At 42.5% G+C, this 25,958-nt stretch overlaps 2 protein-coding genes across 2 annotated transcripts; both read right to left on the bottom strand.

Moving 5' to 3' along the window:
• Positions 1-1,443: 1,443 nt before the first annotated feature.
• uba2 (ubiquitin-like modifier activating enzyme 2) lies at positions 1,444-9,593 on the bottom strand. Its single transcript, XM_080841709.1, has 17 exons — positions 9,451-9,593; positions 8,243-8,326; positions 8,027-8,097; positions 7,851-7,915; positions 7,031-7,131; positions 6,587-6,708; positions 6,383-6,450; positions 6,132-6,253; positions 5,941-6,040; positions 5,542-5,693; positions 5,190-5,283; positions 4,642-4,754; positions 4,229-4,384; positions 3,641-3,737; positions 2,961-3,066; positions 2,567-2,703; positions 1,444-2,412 (listed from the first exon to the last, which is right to left on the bottom strand). Exons 1-17 carry the CDS (start codon positions 9,589-9,591, stop codon positions 2,198-2,200), a joined length of 1,944 nt encoding a protein of 647 aa, XP_080697835.1. The 5' UTR covers positions 9,592-9,593; the 3' UTR covers positions 1,444-2,197.
• Positions 9,594-11,288: 1,695 nt separating this feature from the next.
• ccdc135 (coiled-coil domain containing 135) lies at positions 11,289-25,241 on the bottom strand (the record flags this gene model as incomplete). The annotated part of the gene is made up of 17 exons (XM_080841947.1): positions 11,289-11,370; positions 11,781-11,920; positions 12,345-12,539; positions 12,780-12,890; positions 13,214-13,324; positions 14,223-14,435; positions 14,700-14,923; positions 15,033-15,161; positions 15,492-15,620; positions 15,993-16,065; positions 16,747-16,866; positions 19,827-20,045; positions 20,319-20,477; positions 22,147-22,341; positions 23,345-23,470; positions 23,721-23,895; positions 25,096-25,241. 17 exons carry the CDS (start codon positions 25,239-25,241, stop codon positions 11,289-11,291), a joined length of 2,547 nt encoding a protein of 848 aa, XP_080698073.1.
• Between the last annotated feature and the right edge of the window lie 717 nt (positions 25,242-25,958).

A 25,958-nucleotide genomic window follows, 5' to 3' on the forward strand; every position in this document is an offset into this window, starting at 1 on the left:
TGGAGATGGTTAAATGTCCCGAGAGACTCGAGAAGGCCCCTTCTGTGACTCGATTGCTGTTGGTGAAAATGGTGGGGGTCTACAGAACTAACCAATCAAATTCGCTCCAGGAGGGGCGGTTCGATGAACGTCCTCTTACGCACACAGTATTTACCTTTTAAGTCAAATACACATGCAGGAGAAACATTGTTACATCACGTTTGAGATTAACTCAGACATTGTTCAAGATTTTTTTTAAAGGAAAATGATTATAATTACTTTGTCATTATCTGTTATTGCTACTATATTATTGCTACTATATTTGTGTAAAATAATGCGCACAAACAAGTAGCTAGACACCTGTGGTGCTGACATGTCTGCTGTGAAAGGATGAGCAGTTCTATATTCCCAGAAGCACTGAGCCAATTTGGTCAAAGATCAATGAACTCTCCATGCTTTCAGCAATGACAGATCAGCATCTGGACACACAACAACGCCTGTGGACTCTGCCCACAGCATCAAATTTGGCTCGAGGTTTTGTTTTTCTATTGCAATATGACATCACATGTGTGGCAAGAATTTGCCCTTAGGACAGAAAAAACTCATGCCATCAGACTCAGTGTGGTCAGTAGGCCTAATTAAAGTACAGCTGTTGTAGAAGAAATGTGAACACACAGAAATACCAACGGTACAATCCAACAAAAAACAGCTATTTAGCTGTACTATAAATGTGGCATCACACGAGAATCCACATGATCTGCAATACAACTACGGAGTATGGTTAGTTTATTGTCAGATACCAACAACGGAACTAATATAAGGTTTGATATTTTTTAAGGTAAGGGATTTAGTTGCTGACTTGAGGAAGAACGAGGTGCTGCTTGTTCTAAGACTCAGGTCCCAACACAATTTGCCCATTTGTAGGTCTAATCCCATTAATGGAGTCCATATTATGGTTGTGTTCCTCAGCAGAAACAATTAAATATTTTTCTTTTTGGGAAAGAGAGGTGCTCAAAATACACATTTGGCCCATTGAAATATGGAGCACAACAAATAGGAAAGGAGACATAATAGGAGGAAAGCTAAAAGTATGGGTACTTACTAGCCTTAGATAACCAACCGAAGACATGATTTGCATACCCTTTTGTTGAAATATTTGTCTGGGCTCTCGTGATCTGTAGGACTAGCAGTTGGGTTTTTAGATTCTAAAGAGATTAAGATTAAGGCAGTTCTAACAGAATTATTGCTCTGCAACCGAGAGAAAACATTGCTTATGGCATGCCAGAAATTATTAGGAGTCTCAGTCTCACTTACACAACACTACAACTTTGCTAACTTTACTAGTAGACCTGCAGATTTATTTGTCTGCTTGGAAGAAAAAAGACAGCAGAGGGCAGTAGAAATATCAAAGCTGCAACTTGCTATACATAGACACACTCCTACCCTCTCATAGGTGTTGGGACTGCCTGCTCATATCTGGAGATTAAGTCCTGATAATGTGAACATGCACAGTCTTAGATGACATGAAACACAAAGCAGGTGTGTGTACTGCAATGCTTTATTAGGACTTGTGTATGTATGAAAATATGTGAGTGTGGGTTTGTGTGTAAGCTTTGTTTGCTGATCACACATACGGTTCTGGACCCTTACTGGGTCTAGAAAACAGACAGTAAAAATAACACACCTCAGCTTTCAGCTCATTGTCCCCACCCCTCCCAACTGTGAAAGTAGTACACCTACGACCAAAGACTCACTGAAAAAATACAGACACATCTTTCAGGGCCCGTTAGGTTTTGTTTCATCAAAGGTTTTTCTTACAAAAAAATTAAATATGCAACAGGTTTTTTTTTGACAATGAGGACAAAATAAAGGGAGATACATGAACCCCCCCAAACATTGTTAAGCACGCAACCCACCCCCGCCCATTCGAGACCAGACGATAAGCAAAGCTACAAAAAAACAGCGTTGTGTCAAGAAGAGAACAATCACTTCTGTATCAACCGCCATGATTCTGCCCACATAGCTGGTTTCGCTGGAGTGGATCATTGTCAGACCCACACCAGAATCAGGGATAAAAGCTTAATTGGAAAACAGTTTCAGTCCATGGTAGAACAGAAACGAGAGACAGGGGGCGCTGTTTTGTACAGATCTATTTACATTTCAGGCAGAGGGGCAGAATGTAACCAGAGAGCGCAACATCCCAGGGGCAAGGTGTGGCTTAATCAAGAGCGATGATGTCATCATCGTCATCCTGCTCGCTGGCGGCTGGCTGGTCCAGGCGTTTGCGTTTGGCCGAGGATTCGCCAGTCTCGGCGTCCGTGAGCTTCCGCTTCTGTGCTGAACCCTCAGTGGAAACGTTCATGGCAGAGCTGGAAGATGGCTCTTCGTCGGAGTCGAGAATGAGAACGTCATCATCATCCTCCTCTACATGAACTGAGAGACAGAGGGTGAAACACAAACACACATTGAGACAAATAATAGCTGGGGACAGATAACACAGCTGAGCATACTATACTACTAGCATTTACAAATACACCTAGTTACTGCATGTATACAAATATTGACACACACACACACACACACACACCTTTAGATGAGGTGGAAGGTTGGGCGGAGTCTTTGTTGCCATTAGCAATGCTCTTGCCGTCCTCCGCTTCTGGTGCAGGACCTTTCTCAGGGACTTCACCCACGACCTCGAAATCCACATCCTTCTCTAGCTCCTCACTGACACACAAGTAATAATATTTGTGTCACACACACACACACATCATTGGATACGTCCTGAGAATAGCCCCCAGTCCCTTCAACTCATACGTTTATGTACCAAACTTACTTAACATCCACTCCCTTCAAAAATCCAGACACAAATTCATCCTCCACACACACACACACACACACGTGTAAACCAATATGAGAAATCACATACACAATAGACCAGGAGTACATATGCAGCACACACACACACACACACACACACACACCTGTGCAGAAGGTTCAATTGGAGTGTGTAGTCCTGAAGGAAATCGTCCGATTGGAGGCGGCTGCCATTCCGGATCCCAAAGTCAGACAAAACCTTGTTATTATTTGCTACAGAAACACACACAGAGGTGGGGGAGGGGGTTAATCTGTGTGTCTGATATGCAGTTTTAATATGTTGGTGTCTATTTATGTCTACGATGTGTGACTGAGCAATCACTCTATTACCAAGGCAACAGTGGCAAAGCATAAGGAAGTGTTAACAGCAGCGCAACAATCTAACAAGCTGAGTGTTTTGCACCGACAGCCTTGACGTTCCCTCTACTCCTGCTCTGTTAGAATCTAATTTCCAATCTAATCTAATGGTTGAAATGACTGAAAATGTAAGCAGAAGAATCATTCATGATCACCATATTTCTGCTGGAGTTTCAGCAATGTTCAACTCAAACAAATGTACAACTCAGCAATGTAGTACAATATCACCAAATCCACCACAGAGCAAATCCAAGGAATATCCTCTACTCCTGCCCTGCGTAATGCTTACCTGTGCGATCGCTATCTTAGCATGTGTGATAGTGAAATTAGTGTGGAGTACTATTGGAGCATGTACAGCACTGATGCGTGTTACGCTGTGGTGGTGTGTGGTTGTTTTGTCAACCCCTGCTGGTCAAGTAGAACAACTCACCCTCAGTCTCTCCCTCCTCTGAGGAGATGAGGATAGTGCCTTTGCCATCCTCTATCTGAACATCTGGAGCCACCATCCCAAACCTCTCCTTCAGAATCTACACACATGCACACAAAACAATCAAACACCAGAGTACAGTGACCTAATTTGTTTGTGTACATTATTTTTATGAATTCCTTTTAAGGAGTATACCTGTGCTTATTGACATGAAGGAAAGTAACTTTTATTTTTAATTTTTTTTACATTTCAGGGAAATGACAACCCATAAGAGCCAAAATGAGCAAAATGGCACACCAAACAAACATGAACAGCCCTTGGTAGATTAACATTTATAGGAATTCACTTACCAGAAAAAAGTGTCTGTGGATTAAGACACTGCCTACGCCTTTCACCCTTGACTACATTGAAGTTAATCATACTGCGATATCTATTTAAGCTAAATCAAAATCATATCAAATAGGTTGCTGAATCGTAATGCACTGCCTGAATCCTGGGTTCAATAAATGACGTTTTGCATGGTGTGTTGATGCGTCTTGCTACAAGTCACACTGCCCTAGTGTATTTGTGTGTGGGTGGTTTCACGGTTACCTTGTCTTGCAGGGACAGGACGGTTGTTTTGTGGACGTTGAGTCTGACTGTCACCTCGGGTCGACTGGCACACACGTAGCAGTTGGCGCTGGGAGGGTCAAGGGCACATGGCACCAGCAGTTTCTTACGTGGGTTGGGCTGCTTGTTCAGGAAGATCTTAACAAACAAACACACAGATAAGTGTTAGAAAGAACCTAAGTGTATGTCTGTGATTGGGCAGTAAAAATCCTTAAAAAAAGGGACTTATACTGCATTTCTTAAAATGATGTACGAATGCTTTTGAAAATAGCTAGGCCTTTACGTACAAGCAGATGAAACACACACATTAGTATACAAATATTAGGAGGCGATGAACTTATATTAAACAGCAAAGGTGTGTGTGTGTGTGTGTGTGTGTGTACATGCATGAGTACCGTGCGGCACTTGTCCATCTGTCCTGAGAGGATCTTGAGGCCCTCTAGCACGATGAGTCCAGCAATGATGGCGTTGGTGGTGGCGATTGCTGGGATGATGTTCCCTGCCATGGCTGCATGGGGAAATAGAGGGAAAAGATGAGACACCCCACACTGCAGGGTTCTCACAAAGCTCACAATCAGGCACCATGTGGGGGCTGCGACTTTACTAGCTTGGCCTAACGCAGTTATCCACCTCAGTTATCGCTGGTGTTTTAGTCTGGTAATGAGTAAGACAGGACCAGTTTCCAGGCTGCTCTTTGGGTTCCACCAATCAGAAACAAGTGGGAAAAGGCTCGGGTTGGCTTGGCCAATGATTTTCGAAAGAAGCACCAGGTTTTTATGCTAGAGCACTGGTGGCCTCACATCCATTGCATTACTTCAAATGTAATCAAGATCAACACCCATGACCAATGTCAGAGATGCAAACAGATCCCAATGGATCTGTACAGGCCATGAACTTGCACACTACAAACACACACACACAGACACTTTTACACAGCACTCACATTTGACATCAAAGCGACTCTTCATGTTCATGCTGAAGATGTGCATGCGCAGGTTGGCTGCTGCGGTCACAAAATCCATTGCTGGAGGGTCGTCCTGGAAATGACACACCGACCATGTAAAGAATAGCTCTGCCCAACACCTAGACATACTAGTTCCATCTATTACAACAATTAAGCTCCATCTCTTCTATGCTCTGGTCCGAATTACAATGCTCTGCACTAGTGTAGTCTTGTCTTTGCAAAGACTGTGCGTGTGTGTCTCACCTTGTCCCATTCTAATTCATTTCATGTCTTTTTAGCAAAAGCTGTTCTCACAGGGGATCTCTGTGTAAAGAAGGTGAAGGTATATTACCTTGTCCCACACAAGTTCTGCTCCATCTCCCTTCTGCTGGAGGTCTTCTCGGAGTGTCTTCACACTGCTGCTGAACATCTGGGCGTACCCCTGAACCCCAAACACCTGCTGGTCCTTCAGTCCGCTCACACTCACTGCCTCTGACGGGCTTGCTGAATGCACATACACACACGTTAGCCTGCCCTCCTCTCAACAGCGTAAAGAAATAAAAAAGTATATTGCTGCAGCAGAGCACTATAACTATAACTCTCCCTGCCACACAGGAAATAGCTCTAATGAATGCCTTTATGCAGTTGTGTGTGCCTAAAACTAGCATCCATGGTACTGCCATAATATTGACGTGCTTGTGTTTATAATTGTATTTGTGTGTGAGGTTGTATAGGTCTTGTTATTGGTCACCTTGCTGTAGTAGCTCTTCCCAGTCTAAAGGCATTGGGGCTTTCCTCTTCTTCCACAACTTGTCCATAGTCAGGAGGTACCTGATGTCATCTTTAAACAACTGCAACACACACATACACAACAATTCCATTAACAGACAGCAGCCTCCCCAAGGTCATCCTTAAACAGTAGCCACAGAAAGACACACAAACCTTGTTGAAGAGTTTGACTGGGTCGTATCCGGTGGACCGGGCCCAATCTTTGGTGCTGACGCGCTTGATGTCTCCATCCTGCTCAGAGGCACTGGCTTTAGCTGCAGCCTCCGCCGAGTCCCCTGGACAACACACAAACAACGTCGACAGCATCAGCAAACCATTTCACACACACAAAAAACAAAACGGTTCCATGTATAACTGAAACAGCTGCAATCTGCAATTCTGTGTAAGGCGGGACATGTGCTCACATCTGGCCTCTGGGTCCGCTTGGTCGGGAGAAACTTCCTGATCTGCATCCTCCTCTCCAAATAGCTGACTGCGCACAAAGACACATCACATGTTAAAGACTTGCTATGAATACCATTTCATTGATCTGTAACTACGGTCAAATTTAGCTCACTCCAGTCCAGTTGGAATAGTTTCTATCACACACCCTTGGTGTGTACACTCACTTGAACAGGTACTTTGCCCACACGATGCAGTGGATTGGCTCAGAGGGAGTGTTGCGGATGGTGCACCCAGGGAATGTCTTCTGTGTGGGTTTGGGCTGGCACTCGTAACACTCCGTTTGACCCTGCAGAGGGAGCAGACAGTTCAGCCACAAGGTTCACCATAATCATGATAAACATAAGGCCATCCACGTCAGCGACTCCAAATGCAGATACAGGGAGCAAGAGAAAACTGACCGAATGAGCAATTCAAAGGTCACTCCCATTGGCCATTTAGGCATGCTACCATGAGTACCAAGTATGTCTGTAGCATGACGAAATTTAATCATTTTAATACAGTGGTATTTTTTTCTTTGAATGCAATCTCGTAATAGCATCTCGACAATCGCACCAACAAAACTGATGTGTGTGTGTGCGTGTGTGTGTGTGTGTATACAGGTGGCTGACCTTCTTGATGACTGTAACTTGGCCCAGGTATCCGGCTGTGCCGCTCTCAATCAGAGGGATGTCTGCTGACAGACACATCCTGTTCACATGGTTACGTGCCGCTAGCATCACAAGAGATCATGGAACACAGGCACAGAGAGAGAAAAAAAAGAGATGGGAATAATGGGTTAAAAGGAGTCTGATGAAGAACCGATGAGTCTCATTCAACAATTGTATGTGTGGTGTGTGAGCACAGAAGCTGTATGAACTCCTGTGCTATCGATGACTGGACAAGACTGGGGCTGCGGTCAGATAGTCCTTTTCCTTAGGAAGGTTCATAACTGAGTGATATGACCCGGAAGTATCTAAATGGCAGTGATGAGAAGAGCTGGTTGAATTCTGTAAATGTTATGGAAAGGAACTTCAAAGCTTCCTTTCTTATCTACTTTGACAAAGCCTACACTGGACATCCTTTCCGAATAGAAAGGAGATTATAACGTCCTCTAAATCCTTGCGACATCGAAATGTCAAGACCCACATCAGTAACACCCACCAAATAATTACATAGGCTAAAGTGTAAGTGCAGTTGGATTCTCTTAGCAACGCTTTTACTAAGTCCTTGGGAATTCTCTTTTCACATCTTTCCTTGACCTCATGACGTTTTTAATCGAGGTCAAGGAAAAGTGGTTAGGAAAAGATATAGGACGTTATAATTTCGACAATCTGACTGCAGCAGCCCAGACCTGGCTCTGATCTGATGTGGAACATCCTTTGGTTGATATGTTCCAGACTAGTACCAGATCCATTACGGATCCAGCAGTTATCTGGGATGTGTAAGTACCTCTGTTGTCCAGCGCATTCATGACCACCACAAACTTCCTGAAGAACTCCACATTGTAGTCTGGGCTGCAAAAGCAATACATAATATGTGAGCACAAGCAAAACAAATTAGACACCAAGTGAAATTAGAGCACAAGCTAAAATTCAACAAAAACTTCAAGTTATACTGAAACCCACTTCATTATGCTATCATGATATGCTGTGATGTTTGCTGATGGACAGAACTGCAGCACACTTTCTTTAGCCACCTGCACCAAAAAGATACACAAAGCAAGACACAGAGCATAGTTAATCACTTGGACCAAAAACTGGTGATGGCTGATAACGGATAGCTGTTGACTCTGAACACGGGCCCAAACGCTAACCAAAGTCAAGAGGCTTTTTCTGTCTTACCTCTGCTTTGGACTTCCCCACATGCTTCTTCTGAAATAGGAACTGTCTGTTCAGGTTGCTTACATCGATGGTGTCCAGGTCGATCTAATACAAAAATAAATAATAATAAAAAAAATATTTTTGCAAACTGTTCATATTTTGTACATCGTCTCCACACAAAGATCTCTGTTCAGTTGACTCCAATATCTATAAGTCTACCCTAACCTTAGCTGCTTCATCCTCTTCCAAATCTCTACCCTGATGCATTAGACGGATTTACGACGACCATACCAAATACCTAGGTTATAACAATTTGCAGGTTGGCCATGCAAAGTAGCAGAAAGCTTTGATGTGCCTTACACTGAAAATGTGCACATGTGAAGTTTTTCTTCTATGCCTTTGTAAAACGTCACTACAGCTGACGTCCTAGGTAGACTGAAAATGCCGCTCAACTATGATGGTGGAATAGGCTGCTAACTTCATTAACACAAGATTTAATGAAGGGGCGAACATACAAGTGTGAACAAAGCTTTTACAATAGTTTCGTGTTAATCTTTTTCATTGACTGGAAAAACACAAGCGTTTAAATCTATTCAGACAGCTAATGTCGGATTTAGCTTGCTAACTAACACTACACTTGACGTTAGCTAGAAAGCTGATGGGTAGAAGGTAACTAAACAGTTAGCACGTTAGCTAGTCATCTAAAAGTGAAAAAAATTAAAACATTTCACAGCTACATAATCCAATAAAGCAATGAGATTCAGAGACGCTGTATACCACGAGGGGTTGAACCAACGGTATAGCTTTTTCTTATGTGTGGCAATGTATACAGTATGGAACATCATGAAGCTACTAATACAACTCTTATATCTATGGAGCTTTAGCTGCTGGCTAAAGAGCTTGCTAGAGCACCTTCCCGGTTAAAGCCAAGACTGGCGCAAAGGAAAGTTGGAGCATTTCTCAAAATCAATAAATGATGAGGATGAACCACCAAGACCCATAACCATCTGGCTGAAAATCAACCAACAAACCCTCTAGACATACATATTTAGCAACCTGCTCCGCTCGTTCATACAACAAAGGTGTCCAGCTATGCTAGGTTAAGTTGGTTGTGGTTAGCCCGCCAGATAGCTAATGCAAGTTACTGGGCCCGTCTGAACGCCATTAGCCAAGCAGCTAGCTTGCCAACAGCACAAAGGATATTGATGTGTCCGCCCCCCTTAACTTACCACTTCTATATTTTTGAAGCCGGTAAGCACCAGATTTTTCAAGAGTTCACAACCTATTCCTCCAGCTCCAACCACCAGCACCCGGCAGCTAGAGACAGAATCGGCGAGTTCTTTGCGAAGGGACCCCACTAGGTGAACCATTGTTGAGCGGTTGATGTAGACAGCCGTGCAGCGGCTTCAAATCTTCAATCTTCAGTAGGTTTACTATCAAGACAGAGGGCGCTCTTCTCCAGAGAGACAAACATCCGCCCTTTCCAGATCGACTCTTCAGCTTTCGGAACGTCTACTCACTACATAGAAACATCTATCGAGTTCAATTCCATGTGCTTTTTTTTTAGCATGACTGCAGTGTACAATATTGCCAAAGCAGTCTAAAAAACATACATTTGTATAAGAAGCAATTGATACTAAAACAAATAAGGACATGAATAAATGAACATGAATGAAATGGATAAAAGGCTTAAATACAAACAAAAAACATCCACAAAGCATGGATTACATATCTCCTTTTTCTTGTCCTCCCTTTCCTTCCTTTCTTTAGAACGGATCGTGGGGTGGAGGGTTTAAGATGTCTCCTCTCTTCTGTCATGCTACATATTTTGCAGGTGCTAGTGCTGTTTCTCCTAGAATATATTTTAGTTTGACTACATTTGTTTTTTTTGTGTGATCTCATGTTAATACTGCTGGCTTTTGTCATAAACTCATATCTGAGGTCCGTATAATGACTGCACTCAGTTAGAAAATGTAGCTCTGTTTCAACCACTCTAATTACACTGAGAGTGGTTTTAATCATTTCATTCAAAAGTTGTCAGGACCACAATATTTGTATTTGGTTGCAGATGTTAATTTTTTATTTCATTGGGACCTCTAATGGGTTTTATAAGGTTTTGAAGTACTTGACAGCAATGTGTTTTTGATTCAACAATTTTCTTTCGTAGACCGGTGCATTCTGTATCATACCATATTGGTTTGTGAGAGTAAATGTTTATTACGTGCCTCTGGAGCATTAACTCCAGATCCAGATCTGACAACATTATCAAATATTTTGTTCAGATTATTAACTGCTACGTTAATGCTTTCCTTGCTCAATGGAGTTAGAGAGTTAGTCAGAAACCGGCTTCAGAGTGACTGTGTATCTTTTTGGTAATTGCTTTTTGTTGCTCCTTACTTTTATCAATCAATCTATAGGTCTGCTGATTTTGTGTATTTTAGATGAATCTGTTGATTTTAGTTCATTGCCGGGTTCAATTTCTGAAATGTAATTTCAGTGTAGTATGGTGACTGCTGGTGGTACGTATATAGCCAAGAGAAAAAGGTCTTTGGGAGCACAGTAGATATGAACTGCGTTTCTTTCTTTGGGTTAAGTTAAATATTTGTTTTAGGAATTCAATCAGATATAATGTGGCCTTCCTTCTTACAGAGGTAAGAAAGAAGGCTGAGACTTAATGAAAATTCAAACATAATTATGAGTCTTTTTCATCAAATATTCTATCGATCAATCAGTCCATCAATCAATCAATCAAGCAAGCCAACCTTGTACTTTTAATGTGTAATAGTATTCAGGACAGTTCTGTTTTTTTTTTGCAGCCTTTGTATTCAGTTTCATCTTCACTTTAACAAAAAAAGACAAAGGTTGACTAGCTGTCACCAGATGAAGCATTGATGCAGCAGCACACACCTTAGTGTCTCTTTGAGCATCTTATGCATTAGTGTGTGTTTCTGTGTGTGTGTGTGGGGTCTGTGAGGGCTACAGGTCCAGGGTATATGTGAGAGTGTGCATGTTTGTCTCAGATGTATGAGGACACAGATGTGTGTGCATGTGAGAGAGACTTTGGTGTCTACAGGAAGGGGGTAAGCCTAGGATCTCGCCTTAGTTTCTCATCCAGAGCGAGGTACTTCTGCGGGGCTCGGTCTTTGTGCCTGTAATAACAGCACATATATAGTTATAACATTTAGTAGTCCTATGTTTACATCTAATAACACTGACAATTCAATCTAAACCTATTACTCACATTCACAGCCTTACTATGCAAAAACATATAACTACTGACACCTTGTACTGCTAAAGATTAGTTCTGCTGACACCTATACACCACGACAGTTCAAGATAATATTGTGAGGCTGCATGTCATGGTTTGCAATCCCCACTATAATATTGTGAGGTTGCATGTTATGTTTTGCAATGCCCACTATAATATTGTTGCATAGTTTGCATTCACAGTGTCAATCACAGACAATGATGTATCCAGTCACTTTGTAAAGACTGTTGTGAATTTATATGACAGGTTTGACATTGTAGCTCTAACAGGGGTGGGGCTGTGAGTTCATACCGACTGAGGCGCAGTTTAAGAATATGTATCCTGAACATGGCATCTGAGCAATAAGCCAGGTACTGGTCCTCGTCCTCTTTGTTCATGGTTAACTGGTTCTTCTGATACCACTGCTGCTTCTGTTGCAGCTCCTGGGTCTCCTGGAACACCCCAAAAATAAACAGTCAGCCTTTCCAGCTCTCATTTCTGACTGCCAGACATTTTTTTTTGGTTCTCACAGGAAATTTGGCATGTGACGGTCCCTCTGTATGTAATTCTACACAGGTTTTCTTGCAGCCTCTCAGACTACAGTGGAGAGCATTGAAACCTCTAGCCACAACAACAACAGAGACACACAGAAGTCTCAGGGCATCTCCCCTGGACAAGGTCCTTTTTGCGTGTTCATTAGAAATTGTAAGGGGTTCTGACAAACATGTTGGACTGGAAGAGATTCTAAAATGCTGAGGTTGTGATGCACTTTGTCATGAGTGTGACAAGAGGAAGGTTCTTCATGAAGATTGAAGCGTAATTTGGGGTGTTATGCCCTATACAACCATGTTTTAATGTTCTGAGGTTGTGGCGTACCTTCTCAAAGCGGGCCTGAATTAGGTTGGCCTTATCTATAAGACGCTGCTTGAGTTCGGCAAGGCAGTCGCTGCGCAGCTGCAGGGCCATCGGGCGAGTCAACTGATCCGGGTCGCCCAGTTGAGCGAGGAATGGAGCCAGGAAGTCCAACTCCTTCTCTTCCTGTCGTAGGCGCGCCTCCTCAGCCATACGCTCCTGAAAGAAGAGGACAAAAAGGGGAGAGGAGAGGGAAAGGAAATTATAACAAAGACGGTCATAAAAAAGGGTTACTACCAAAACCTTACTAAAAATGATTATAGTACACAGGTGAGAAGGGTTGAAAACTGGGGAGTGAAAATGAGAAGAGGGGACAAAAGCGAGGGGAGTGAAAAGTAAGGAGGTTAAACAGGAGAAAAAGGAGAATGGAGACTGAGTAAGGTAGTTAATGTGTCTCACAAGTGCCTCCCGATGTTTGCGAGCCTTGTCATTCCTGGCTGTGTTGTAAATGGAGATGTGCAGCTCAATTTTATTCTCCTCATGCTGGCGAAGATCTAGGATATCCCTCACCTGAACGCAGACACCAACAAATATACACACCACACGAATAAGTACACCTTTGATACATCAACATAAACTTAATTCTCAGACTCTTCTGTTCTGCTTTGTCTTTCTACTTTTCCTTCATCATTCATGTCAGTGTTCCTACAAGTTATCTCAAATGAGTCAACCTACTGCATACACGAACACACACACACTTAACCAACTTCTCTGAATTTGTTGAATGTATATGTTACACTGAGTAGGGGCATTATGGAGTTATCTAAATGGCTGTGCAGAGCTGTAACATGTAGCTGTGTTGTGTTTCTGTGTTGTGTTGTGTAATTGTTTACCTCTTGCTCAGAGTCTTTTATTCTCTGAGCCACTTTCTCCTGCTCTTTTATCAGACCCATCAGTGTCTCATACAGAAACAGGTTCTTACTTGGCTTCTGAAACGGATCTACCTTTTTCACACACACACAGACAAAGACCCAGACACACACCCACATACACACACACACACACACAAACACAAACAAAAGCAGAGACACCTATGTTACAAGGATTTTCTACAGCTATGAAAGACGAGGGGCATAATTTCATTGACAGGCAACTGGCCATGAGCAAAGCAACAAGCAATAAGCAAAGTCTGCCACACATGTGAAGCTGATTGAATAATTTTGCTAATTTAATATCATGAGCAAGATCCTAAGCGCAAAACATGGGTGGTTACAGCGCAATGCTTTGCTTGTTGCCTGTCAATGAAATTAGGGCTGAGGAGTTTTGTTTATGAGTATATTGTATGTGTGACTGGCACTTTGGCGTTGTGGTCAGAGTGCAAGTTTGGTACCCTGTAGCTGGGTGGGGCGACCGTCTCTCCCTTCGCTACAAATGGTGTCAGAAGTGGGATGGCTTGGCTTGGAGGCACCCCCAGTATGTAAACTATTTGACGGACCCCCAGGTACGTTAACCCTTGTGTGAAGGCCCCCCTAGATAATAATAATAATAATAATAATAAACTCTATTTATATAGCACCTTTCATGCAAAAGTTGGGAGAAGTACTGTTGGAGGATGCGCAAGGAATGTCTGTGTGCCGTCACTGCTAATGAGTATGTGCTCTGACTGCCATACCATCGAGCCTGACTCTTTGGTGTTCCGGTCAGAGGGCAGGTTTGGTAGCCTATAGACCCGGGTTCAAGGCCGGGTGGGGTGACTGCTCTCTCCCTTCGCTACAAAACGCCTGTATATTTATTTGTGTGAGAGGTGAGCTGGACGTTTGTCTGGGTGCATATGTGCACGTTCATAGATCTGTGCACTAACGTGCGAGTATATGATGTATGTTTGTGTGTGTGTTTGTCTACCTGAAAGGTTGTGGCCATATCTGGTGAAAAGGTGTCTTTGTTCTTATCTCCTGAGTCTTGCGGCGTGGTGAAGATACTCCAGGCAGGTATGATTCGGTCGTCATCACGGTGATAAGTCACTTGGATACGCTCTTCTGATACCAGGAAGACCCGCTCCTCCACATCCTCACTTGCTGGCTTTGTGGTGTCTCGATGAAATCGCTCCACAACCTTCTGCTCAAAGGATGTAGGCGTAAGTGAGTAAATGAGTGTGTATGAGTTCATGACAGTGTGAGGAATACTGTGATTATTATCATTGTGTAGTGGTGGTTGTGTAAGCTTGTTGTGAGTTTTCATTGGTTCTGATAGATGTGTTTTGCGTTGTGATTGCGTTGTTCTGTTGTGTAGTGTGTGCTATGCTGTGTGTTTGTAAGAGCGGTGCTGAATTCTTTGGCTTGAGTGAATGTTGTGTTGTGTCATTATGTACTGTATGCTTACCACTAAGGGGTGAGGCCTCTGCTCCATGTTTTCTCCAGGCGTGAGCATTCGGGTGCGCTTGCCAAACACAGTGTGCCGATAAAACAGAAAGTCAGGCCGGCCCTCGAAGTTCTCTGTCATCTCTGAGCCTGTCTCGACCCGGCGGGCCAGCCCGTCCGCTCGTGCTTGGCTATAGAACTCCATCTCACGGTCCGAATCTGGCGTCAGGGTCACATACCTGTGACCTATAGAAGGCTGGTTTGAGCGAAAGATGGCGGTTTCCTTCACCAACACTTATGCTTCGACCATTCAAAGGCATTCCTATGTGATATAAGTGTTTGTGTGTGTGTTTACTTTTTAGTGCGAAACTCCTTCCACGTCTAAAGTGTTCCAGCGTGATGTTTCCATCCTTTCGGAGTTCTCTCTCTTCCAAATTGTCATTCCTGTGTTGGTACCACTCTTTGACAATGCACACATGAGTGCCTTTTCACACAACACACACACACACACACACACACACACACACACACACACACACACACACACACACACACACAAACACACAACAGTTTACTCTGAGCATATGCATACCAAAACAATGGATAGGCTACTCCTGATAAACAAAAAGTCATACTACTCGAAGGGACTCAGGATACCCATACTGAAATTCCAAGGTCAACAGAACATGTTGATCAACTACTGCATGTACAGAATGGATACAAAATCATTGGAGGCCAGTTGAACAACATGACCAATTATCACTAAAAACAAACAGCTGTGACAGACAGTCAGAGGCTTGCGTGTGGGACTCACAGTCGAGGTCATGGAACGTGGTAAGACGTGTGAGCAGTCCATCTTTCAGCAGGTAGGGGGCGAACTTCTCCAGCCTGGCCTTTCTGTACTGCAAGACCTTCACACCACCTGGGCAGCACATCTCCATATCTACCAAACACACACAGATACAGACACACACACACACACACACACACACACACACACACACACATATACATAAAGTAGTTAATCCTGAAAATTCCTAGACAGCACTAATCCTTAATATAAAACGCACACCGGCACACAGATACAGACAGAAATACGCACAAATTCACACGCAACCTCATCCTTTACGCCAACGCCACTCTGTCTTTCACTGGAGAAAATTACACATGGCCACACTCAGTTGCACACACTTCAGATAAGTGCTCACAAAATAACACAAGTTGTGGAAGGTCAAGGTCGAGAGGGCGGTGCATGATCCAATTTCAAATTTCCTTAGCGTTTACACTCTGTATTCATGTTTATGTGTGTGCATACCTTGTTGTGAGATGTGAAGTTCGCTCACCCAGGATGGCGGCATCTCGAACACCTTGGACTCCTCCTTATCCTCCTTTATTAAGCATCACAAAAATAAATATCCTCACCTACCAAAATTACTGAGATATATGCACATTTGATTGCTTTTATTTGGATCCAAAAGACAAGCGACAAGTTACAGGATCCAAATACTTTGGGAAGAGTCTTTGACAGGGTGACAGGTCTGATAGGCTTACAAACTTTTACCAGTTCTCTTAATAATGTAACACTCAAGAATCAAGGATAAACAAAACATCTTCGTCTCCATATTTGCTTGCTACCAATGATGGCTGAAACAGAGCAGAATTTTGCTAGTCTTTTTGCCCCCTTTTTATGCAGCCCCCCCATCTGCAGCCCTCTGACAACATTCTTATGTACATGGCCTAAACTTCCAAAGACAAGAAATATTAACCTGCAGTCATATCCCAGCTGGCGAATGAGTTCCATTAATGATTGATATTTCAGTAGCTTGGAATAATAGCAGGTGTTCATTTACAAATCAAAACAGCAGCCTACTTCAATAATAGATACAGAGTTCACATATTCATTTACAATTACAATATCTGGGGTGTTTGGAATGTTTTTAAAGTACTCATTGTCAAGTATATTATGATGAAACCAGTTCAATTTCACAGTGCTATGAAGGTAAAACCTGCCATCATGTCTTTACGTTTTGTAAGTCTTTACACACACACACACACACACACACACTTACATCATCGTCTTCAAATTCCTGCTGTTTCGTCATGGCTGGAATGAGCAAAAGTGATTGGCCGGTGTCCCCACACAGCAGGTACTCCCACTTGATTGGATCTCCCAGGTCAAAGGACATGTCCTGCAGACAAACCATACACATATTCACACAAACGCAAAAACAATTAAATTCCATTTTCTTTATATAGCATCAAAACAACAGAGTTGTCTCAGGCCATGTTTACACAGAGCCTGGATTGCCGGAATCCGGATTTTTTTTGTTGATCCGGGACCTTTTTTTAATCGCGTTCACACCGAGCCGTGTCAAGAAAAATTTGCATTCACATGGAAACGCTGGAGCATTCTAGCATACATGTGGTAAATGTACACAATACATACAAACATGTGTATACATTATACATACAAAATTGATAGTGGATAAGGTGGTGAAAGAGCATACAAGGGTAAGTACAGTACTGGAACAGAAAACTATTAAATACTGCTACACTGAATATTTTTGTCTGGAAAACACCCCAGTAATCAGTGTTAACTAGAAAATGAATATACCACTGTGATCTTTTTTAGGTGAAGACAGAGAAAATTATCATGCAGCCTTAATACGACAGTATGTAAAAGCAGGCTGCGTGCATATTAATATTTTGAAAACCAACGCGGTAATTGGAACGAAGTGGGAGTGGCTGACATAAGCGCAAATATACTCATGTAACGTGTCACCATACACATTAATATTAATATTTAGAAACACCTTGCAGTGTTTAACGAGTCGTAGAAGTTAAAATAGACAAATATCTGTCTCGAAAACAGTTGGTTTGGGAAGCTAATACATAACGTAAATCTAAAAATAGACTTAGGATATATATATATTTTTTTTAGCAAACTGGCCGATAACCAACATTACTACAACGTCCAAGAGAGCTCGAAGATGTGATGCATGCAAGTTGAGCTTAGTTTTCAAGGTAACGAGCTGTCAAAATTGTTGAACTCTTCCGTCAATGACAAACAAACACCAACTGCTGGCGCAGACTGACCCAACTGTTGGCGTTTGTTGGAGAATGTTGGTGTTTGTCTGGACAGTGTGCAAGCTGCTTAAGAAGGGGCATTAAGTGGGAGAAATTTGTGAGAAATAGTTGGTGATTAAGTTCACATCAACTCTACAGCAAGGCCGGATTAACCATTAGGGCAAGTGGGCACTTGCCCAGGGCCCATGACATCAAAGGGGCACTTGACAACGTTGTTGACAAATATAACGTTATGAACGCAGTCCTGGCAGCGCATGGTGATGTCTGTTGTGCCTCCGTTGGTATAGCATAAAACGTGAGTTGTATTAAAACATAGCGTGTGTAATGTGTAGCTATTTCATTCCGTTTGTTAACCTTTTCTGCTGTCGGAGGCTGTCTCGTAGTTGGAGATTGCAGGGGAGTAAAATGCTCCACGGCCGAAGTAGATTAGCCTACATGTTTTTAACTTCGGGTTAATTCCCTTCCCGTTACGTCTGCTGCTGGTTAGTAAATACAGACAGCAGGATAGTTTAGCAAACGGAATGAAATAGCTACACATTACACACGCTATGCTTTATTAAAACTCACGTTACTCACATACTGGTTAACACTGTTACAGCACATAAATCTTTGTCGCTGCATCCAAACTATGCGTCACCATTCTCCCTCCCTGTACGTGCTCTTCTTAAAGGAGCCGCACCATTTTACTAAACGTTCTTGCAATGTCAATCATTTCATTTAAATATACTTATTGGCCTTATTGTGCACGCTTGTGCGTTTAACAGTGCTTGTTTGTGTGAGAGAGCATTTAACTGTTGATGCCTCAGTTTAATAAAGCCAGGCTATTCATAAAAAAAAAACGTACGTCAATGTGGAATTAGTACTATGAACAGTTGAGATTGATTCCTTCTGGCTCGGTTCGGATTCGAAAAAAAAAAAGGGGGCCTTGAGCCTTGTTGCCCAGGGCACAGAAAATTGTTAATCCGGCCCTGCTCTACAGACATCCTCGGATTGAAATAGCTGGCTGGGCGTTTCTGTTTGAAAATCCAGGTGCAGGTGAAAATCCAGGTTATAATTTTGGAGATCGACAGGGAAGGTCTCCGATATCGAAACGATCGACGGTTTGGCGACCCCTGGTCTAGACTAAGAGGGAAGAAAGAGACAAAGTGGGTGGGTATGGTGTTATGGATTTGGTGATGAGGAACAATGCTTCCAAAACTATCTGCATTTGCCAGCTATTACACAGAAAAAATGTGGTTAGTAAACATCAAAGAGATACATTTTGGTAAACGAAATAACAGTAGTTTATATGGCCACTTTATCAGTATCAGTATTAGCAGAATGTGATTTAGAAGGCAAGGGAGAGGCTGCCCGGAAAGGTGTATGGCAAATGTGTTCATATTTAGTTTTGATGAGTTATTTTTAGTTATGGTGGGCTGACATGGCGCATGCGAATTTTAGTTTTCCCGGGATCCGTAAGAGCACTCCTTCACATACAACATGCGATGCATCTGTAGCCCAGTTTTATTGATACTGGGAATATTATTTGTGTTAAGTTTTGATGAGTTATGTTTAGTTATCTTGGCCTGCTTGGTGCATGTGGACTTTAGTTTTACAAGCATAGTAAGGGTGGCCAGATACAACAATATTGCCTAACTGGCTGGTGGCAGCCTCATGCTGTACCCGGGATTCGTAATGGCCCTCCTACACAGTACAGCATGCGCTGTCTGTAGCCCACTCCTGTACAGCAACATGGCTGACAAGAAGTATGAAGAATGTTTTTGACGACAGATGACGGGTTTTTGATGCATTATTTATGACTATGGGACAGACTAAATAGGGACGTCTTTAGTCTAGATTTAAAGATGGAAGCAGGAATACTATTTCACAAGAGGGGGGCTTTGCCTCCTATTGTGCTTTTTGATATTAACTAATTATTTGAGGTAATTTGGAGCTAAGCCGTTTAGGACTTACTGTACTTTGAAAACAAAGTAATAAAAGCATGGATTTGTTTTTCTGCATCTTGTTTTACACACACACACACACACACACACACACACACAGGCTAACAAAAAATGCTCACCCTACAGCCGTGGCGACAGTCCTGCATGTTGACCCAATGGTTGTGGTTGTTCCAAGCACTCTCGATCCCAAGGAAGTTTTCATCTGTGGTGGGGAAGGTTTTACCACTTAGCGGCTCAATGAAGAAGTCCTCTGGCACCTCGCGAGCGCCACATTTCACTAACACCCAGCAGTGAACACGTAGGCCAAACAGCGGATCAGGAGGTGGCTTCTCTAGCTCCTACACACGGACACATACACAAATACGCTAGCCTGGAAGTAAATATGCATGCCAAATAGCTCATGTTCACATACATTGAGAAACACACAATACTTGACCCTGTACACTTCCACCTCTGCAAACACACACACAGAAATATACACACAGGCTCTTAAAGGCTCATAACCACAAATGCGCACACACACACATCCAGCACCCAGCAGTGCAAAAGAAACAGGTCTGGAGGAGCCCTCTGATGCCCTGGAACACACACACACACAGAGACACACACACCTCCTGTAGCCTGTCCGCCTCCTGTTGTTTCTTGAGGCGGGCTGCTTGCACCTCCTTCTGACGTGTCTCCTCCTGACGCCGCTCAAATCCACTGCTCAGATCCCTGGGTGGCTTTACTGAGTAATTCAGAGCTGTTGGGGCCTGTTCCTCCGTTTTACCCTGCACACACACCAACGCACTCACTTCCAACACAGACGCATGGACATATCTAGTACACACACACACGCTATCGACATATTTATGCAACAGCAATTTGAACTCACAAAGCCCTTTTTGACCTATAGTCATATCTGACTTTGAAGTGACATGTCATTCTAAACTTTGACCATGTTACTGGCGGCATTGTTTTGACTTTGTTATGATGACTTGTAGGGCTGGGTCTCACGGCCAAGTTCCTGAATCGATTCGATTTCGATTCTGAAGGCTTTAAATCGATTAATCACGATTCGAGTCGATTCAATCCGAATTGGTTCCATCTGCTCCTAGATTGAATGATAATTTTTTTATATTCTTTATAGGCTATCATCATTAATTCATCACTAAAATCATTAATTGTGACTAAAATCTTGTAGTTGTGACTGTTAATTAACATCCTTAGCAAGATTTTACATTCTATTCAACGTGATGGCCTGCCTAATTCAATATATTAATGAAATTATCTCCTAAAAAAAAATCGAAAAAAATTAAAACAAATTTTTTTTAAAAATCGATCTCGTGCCCTGTGAATTGATAGCATGAAATTTAAACGAAATTGATCCAAAATCGATTAAATCGATTTTTTTTTACCCAGGCCTAATGACTTTTGACTGTGCCTCATTCACCATAACATTTCAGCAGTTATGGTATGATAAAGAAACCAGAACATTTTATTTTATATAGCAAGGAATATGTAATACACAACATTTCACAACACTGGTGATGCACAGTATGTAATAGAAAACTAATAGCTAATAGATCTGGCTTGATATTTTTTCTCAGCTGCTATGTGTGGCTTTGTACTGCACTGGCAGCAACCAACTTATTGTTGTTCTATACAAATAACTGGTTGAATCTGACACATAGTAGCACACACACACACCACATTATCACCTTTGGACTACCCCAAGATGCACATTGGCGTACACTCTAACACTTCAAACACATAAACCGCACATAGCTTACAAACACTGTTGACTTCACTATGCTGCTCTTTGCCTTAGATCCTATATACGTATGTAGAAAGAGCAACAGTTTAAGGTCACTAAATTTGAGCGGGTTGGTCTAGTTCCCTCTATGGGAAACATATGCTAGTGCCTCCGGTAAGAAAGTACAGACAAGTCTGCCTGAAACTGTGAGACATAGTCAGACTTGATCTAATCGCAATATCATTGTCACCCAAGTGGTCTGCTTATCAGAGGACCACACGTTTGCTGTCGATTTTTAACTTGGAGGAGAGGCAAAAAGACCTCTGTATAACACCCATCAATTATAAAATGAGAACTGGAGTTGGTTATTAAGATTTGTCTTAGACAAGGGGACAGTGGAACTTTGTTATTACAGACAGTGTCTTTCAGGATATATCATTTGCATTAATAGCCAAGTTAGTTTCCAGTGCTGCCAGCAATCTGAAGTTAAAAGGATGTTTACTGTTAAAGTCCAAGAAGGTCATGGCTCAGTCTAGCACTGCGGAACTATTTTATCTCTGTGTGTGTGTGTGTGTGTGTGTGTGTGTGTGTGTGTGTGTGTGTGTGTGTGTGTGTGTGTGTGTGTGTGTGTGTGTGCGTGTGAGTGTGTGTGTGTGTGTGTGTGTTTGTGGTTGTGTGTGTGTGTGTGATCACAGATAAATAACCTTCTCATGGTTGGCCAGTAGGGGACACTCCTGATGGCCCAGGTTAAGAAGGCACACATCCTTGGTGGCATAGCCGCTCACACAGTATGCATTATAGCCAGCAGCCACCAGTAGGCTGCACAGCAGGGTGGAGAAGTCAAAGCATGAACCCCTCTGAGTCTGCAGCACACATGTAGGAGAGTACAGGTACCTAGGCTGCAGGGGCAAAAAAAATACCAAAGACATACGTTTTACACAGCACACTCACACTCACATGCACATGTTAACAGATGCCACATACGACTAACACATATAAACATTCACAAACATACACATGAACACACACACACACACACACACACACACACACACAACAAAAAGCACACAGACACATGCAAAAGAACCAACTAGCTCTCACATATAGTACACACAAAGAAACGCTCCCACACATGAAGCATTTGCACAGCACATATACTGGCCTGTCAACACATGTCAAGAACATGGTCAGACCAAAGTTTTTTGACCCCAAATTAAAGGTCTACACAGTAGTGACCACACAGTTCATTGCACCTCGGGTTACTGCAGTACACTTTAGGGGTAAATACAAGAGTATGCAAGACAGTCTTCAATGACGAGGTGTAATCCAATCCCCCCCCCCCCCCCCCCAAGTTTGGCTAAAACCCCCTCCTTCTTCCCTCCCTCCCTGATTTTTAACCCATAAAACAGCCTGAGCAGCAAAAAACTAAAGATCCAGAGACACTATAACTATTAGTGCATAATATTAGGGAAGTTAAATTCTCACAGGCATGAAGACGAATAAGTAAATATTTGGCCAGTGAACTAGATTCAATTTGTCTTACTCTAATTACTATTACAAATGCCCAAACAAAGGATGACCAAATTGATGCTTTCTTCCTCCATAACTATGGAAACATTACTACTGGTGACAAATATGCCTACTAAATTACTGCACCTTTATTTAATGGGTGTTTAAGAAATAAATTACAAAACAAAGCAATGTCAGTGAAGCACAGCAGAGATCTCAACTGTTCATCTGAAAGGTCATCTCTAAAGTGACCCAATTTTTTTCAAATTCAGCAACAATGCAGAGGACTGTGTCAGAAGCAGGATATTGACCTAAAAAGGGGGGTTAAATACACATACAATGATTCAGAAGAAACACTCACAAATACATTAACGCCCAAACAGGCACACTGACCGGGTCTGTTGGAGGGTCTAGTGGCTCCAAAGACAGGAAGTCAGACACAAAGTTGGTGCACCCTTCCCAGTGGAATAGGTCTGGATAAGGAAGTACAGTTGGACGCAGAGTAGTACTCACAAACTTCTACAGAGAGAAACAGAGAAAAGGAGAGTTATATAGATGGAAAAAAGCCAGATAGAAAGTGAAAGAGGGAGAGAGAGAGAGAGAGAGAGAGAGAGAGAGAGAGAGAGAGAGAGAGAGAGGGATAATCAGTGGGAGAGAGGGGAGAAAGAGAAGTAGAGCCAGGATACATGGAGAACAAGTACGTGTGTGATAAAGGTTCGCAGTCAGTGTGTGTGTGTTTGTCTGTAGGTGTGTTTGTGTGTGTGTGTACCTCAACCCCACATTCGTTAAGGGGACTGAGAAAGAGCGGCTTTCGGTCGGGGTACAGGTGGGTGAACTGGCGACGGAAGTTCTCAGCCAGAGTGATGAGCAGCTTCTCTTTTTGACAATTCCTCTTATAGGAAAGGGGACACTGTTCATTATTCATCTCCTCCCTTTTAGCAGGCCTACAGGAAGGACAAGAAGGCACATCACACATCTACAGTCTCATCTCTCTTGCAGTCCCATCACAACCAGCTATCGTACAAACACAGTTGTTAGTAATGCACATGAACACGCTCTCTCAACCCACACATCTAGGCACTAATCTTACACACACTATCTGAACTCCCTATAGCAACAGCAGGAGTGTAAAGTGATAAATGGATTGCATTTCTATAGCTTTCTTCCTCAATAAACACTGTGAGAAGGCATTTTATGCCTTACATCTGCATGCCAATGACGAAGGCTACAATCCAAGGCCCTGTTTCTAGCCATTGGGAGAAATTTAGCATTCAGTGTCTGGCACTTTCAAAGGCAGTAAAAAGGAGCTGGACTGAAACCAGAGACCCTCTGAATAGATGTCGAAATATCTCTGGACACCATTCCATCCTATAGGTCAGAGTCAACAATGTTTCAGTTGTTGATTATATCACCGGTGCAGTCTGATTATGTAAATGCCCTGAACTGTATTCTGTCGTAATCCAAGGTTTGGGTGTGTACTGACCTAAACACTGATTTTCCACAACCAATTTGAGAACTCTTACAAACTACATGAAATAAATAGTGCATTGTACTGATACCTGCGCAACCTTCGTAAGAAATGGTTTTGGTGTGTTATATATGAAAAGTCAGTGTATTTTTGTTTTTTTTTAAATAAATGCTTGTCATTATTTTCCTATGATCGTGAATACAGGGATGACCTATGGAAAATAAAATAAAAATGCCATTCTCTAAATTATGCATGGAACTGACAACGGCTGTTTTGATGCTTTTGCTGGTTCAAAGCATATAGTGTCAAACTCTGCAAAGTATTACACAACACAAGCAATATTGTGCTGTAGTTCTTTGTGTAATAACGCTTTGTTACCTGTCTGCCGCACCTGTGGTGGTGTTGCTTTCACTGAAATTCTGGACAAAAGCATGCAATGTTGTTATTGTGTTTGTAGCATGCCAGGGTGTGTGTAAAGTAAATGTTGTGGGGGTCATCTTTAAATCCAGATTAAACATCCATGTCTTCCTGTGTGTGAGCGTGTCTCAACAGCTGAAGGGGCTCATGACCCACTTTCACAACACCCAAGATTGTAGGTTACTACGTGTTAACGCTCTATAGTAACCTTGCATCGGTCAATCTGAGTGTAAAGGGAGTTCCCCAAAGCCCGACTCACATCGGCAATGCGCTGTTGTTTATCTGCACTGCACTGAGAGCACGGTCCAGCTCCTCGAGTGCCTCCTGTGCAAAATCCACCTGCACTTCATCATCTTGCTCCGGTGCATCCTCTATATACAAGTCACGCTCTGGGGCCGCTTCCATCTATGTTAAATAAACCAGAAGGGTGATGACAAAGATGCTCTGAAACAGTTATAAACCGTCTCTGGTAACAATGATAATACAAAATTAATAATAATGAATACGTGAATAAATTAACGTATTTGAAAGTTCTGCGGCAGCTGAAAGGTCCAAAGAAGCCAAAATAATTTTTAATTATCTGGGGCAATCCGAAAAATCATGCAGACAAACAAACTGAACAGGTTACCTAAAGGGACTTTTGGTGAACTGTTTGGTCAACGTTAGCTACGAATCCCAGTTAGCTATCGCTAGCAAGCTAACTTTAATTTTAAAACTTTGGCAATCGTTAAATCAAGGTTTAATGGCAGCAAACACAGCGTAAACAGCGACCAGTAACAATGTCTAAGACAAAACACAATTTCCAAATGTGTCTCGGTCCAGCACGGTGCCAATGTTTCATTATGGGACTAAACTTACCTTTGTCCAGTGCAACGTGAACGCGCAGAGTATACAACTCCAGTTTCGTCTCCATGGTGACAGTAGGCACATGCTCATGATGGTCCAGGGAAGAGTTAAGAGATTCTCCCGACAGTGACGGAAGTGGTCTGAAGTCTACACTTAACGCGTGCAGTCACTTAGGTACTAGGCGTCCAGGCTTAGGTTATATGCCTACAAAAACACATGATTTATAATTGCTTTGTGGCTGATTTTAACATGACATTCACGTTTATTAAAGTGGCC

This window comes from Sprattus sprattus (genome assembly GCF_963457725.1).
Source record: "Sprattus sprattus genome assembly, chromosome: 7".
Classification (NCBI taxonomy): domain Eukaryota; kingdom Metazoa; phylum Chordata; class Actinopteri; order Clupeiformes; family Clupeidae; genus Sprattus; species Sprattus sprattus.

Bases quoted from the DNA above. Each gene is read 5' to 3' on its own strand.
- uba2 (XM_080841709.1), bottom strand. From the start codon at position 9,591: ATGGTTCACCTAGTGGGGTCCCTTCGCAAAGAACTCGCCGATTCTGTC. The intron at 5,284-5,541 runs GTAATATACCTT...TGTCATTTCCAG, and splicing joins CAGAACTTGTGTGGGACAAG to GACGACCCTCCAGCAATGGA. The intron at 4,385-4,641 runs GTACTCATGCAT...TTGTTTGTTAAG, and splicing joins AGATGGACAAGTGCCGCACG to ATCTTCCTGAACAAGCAGCC.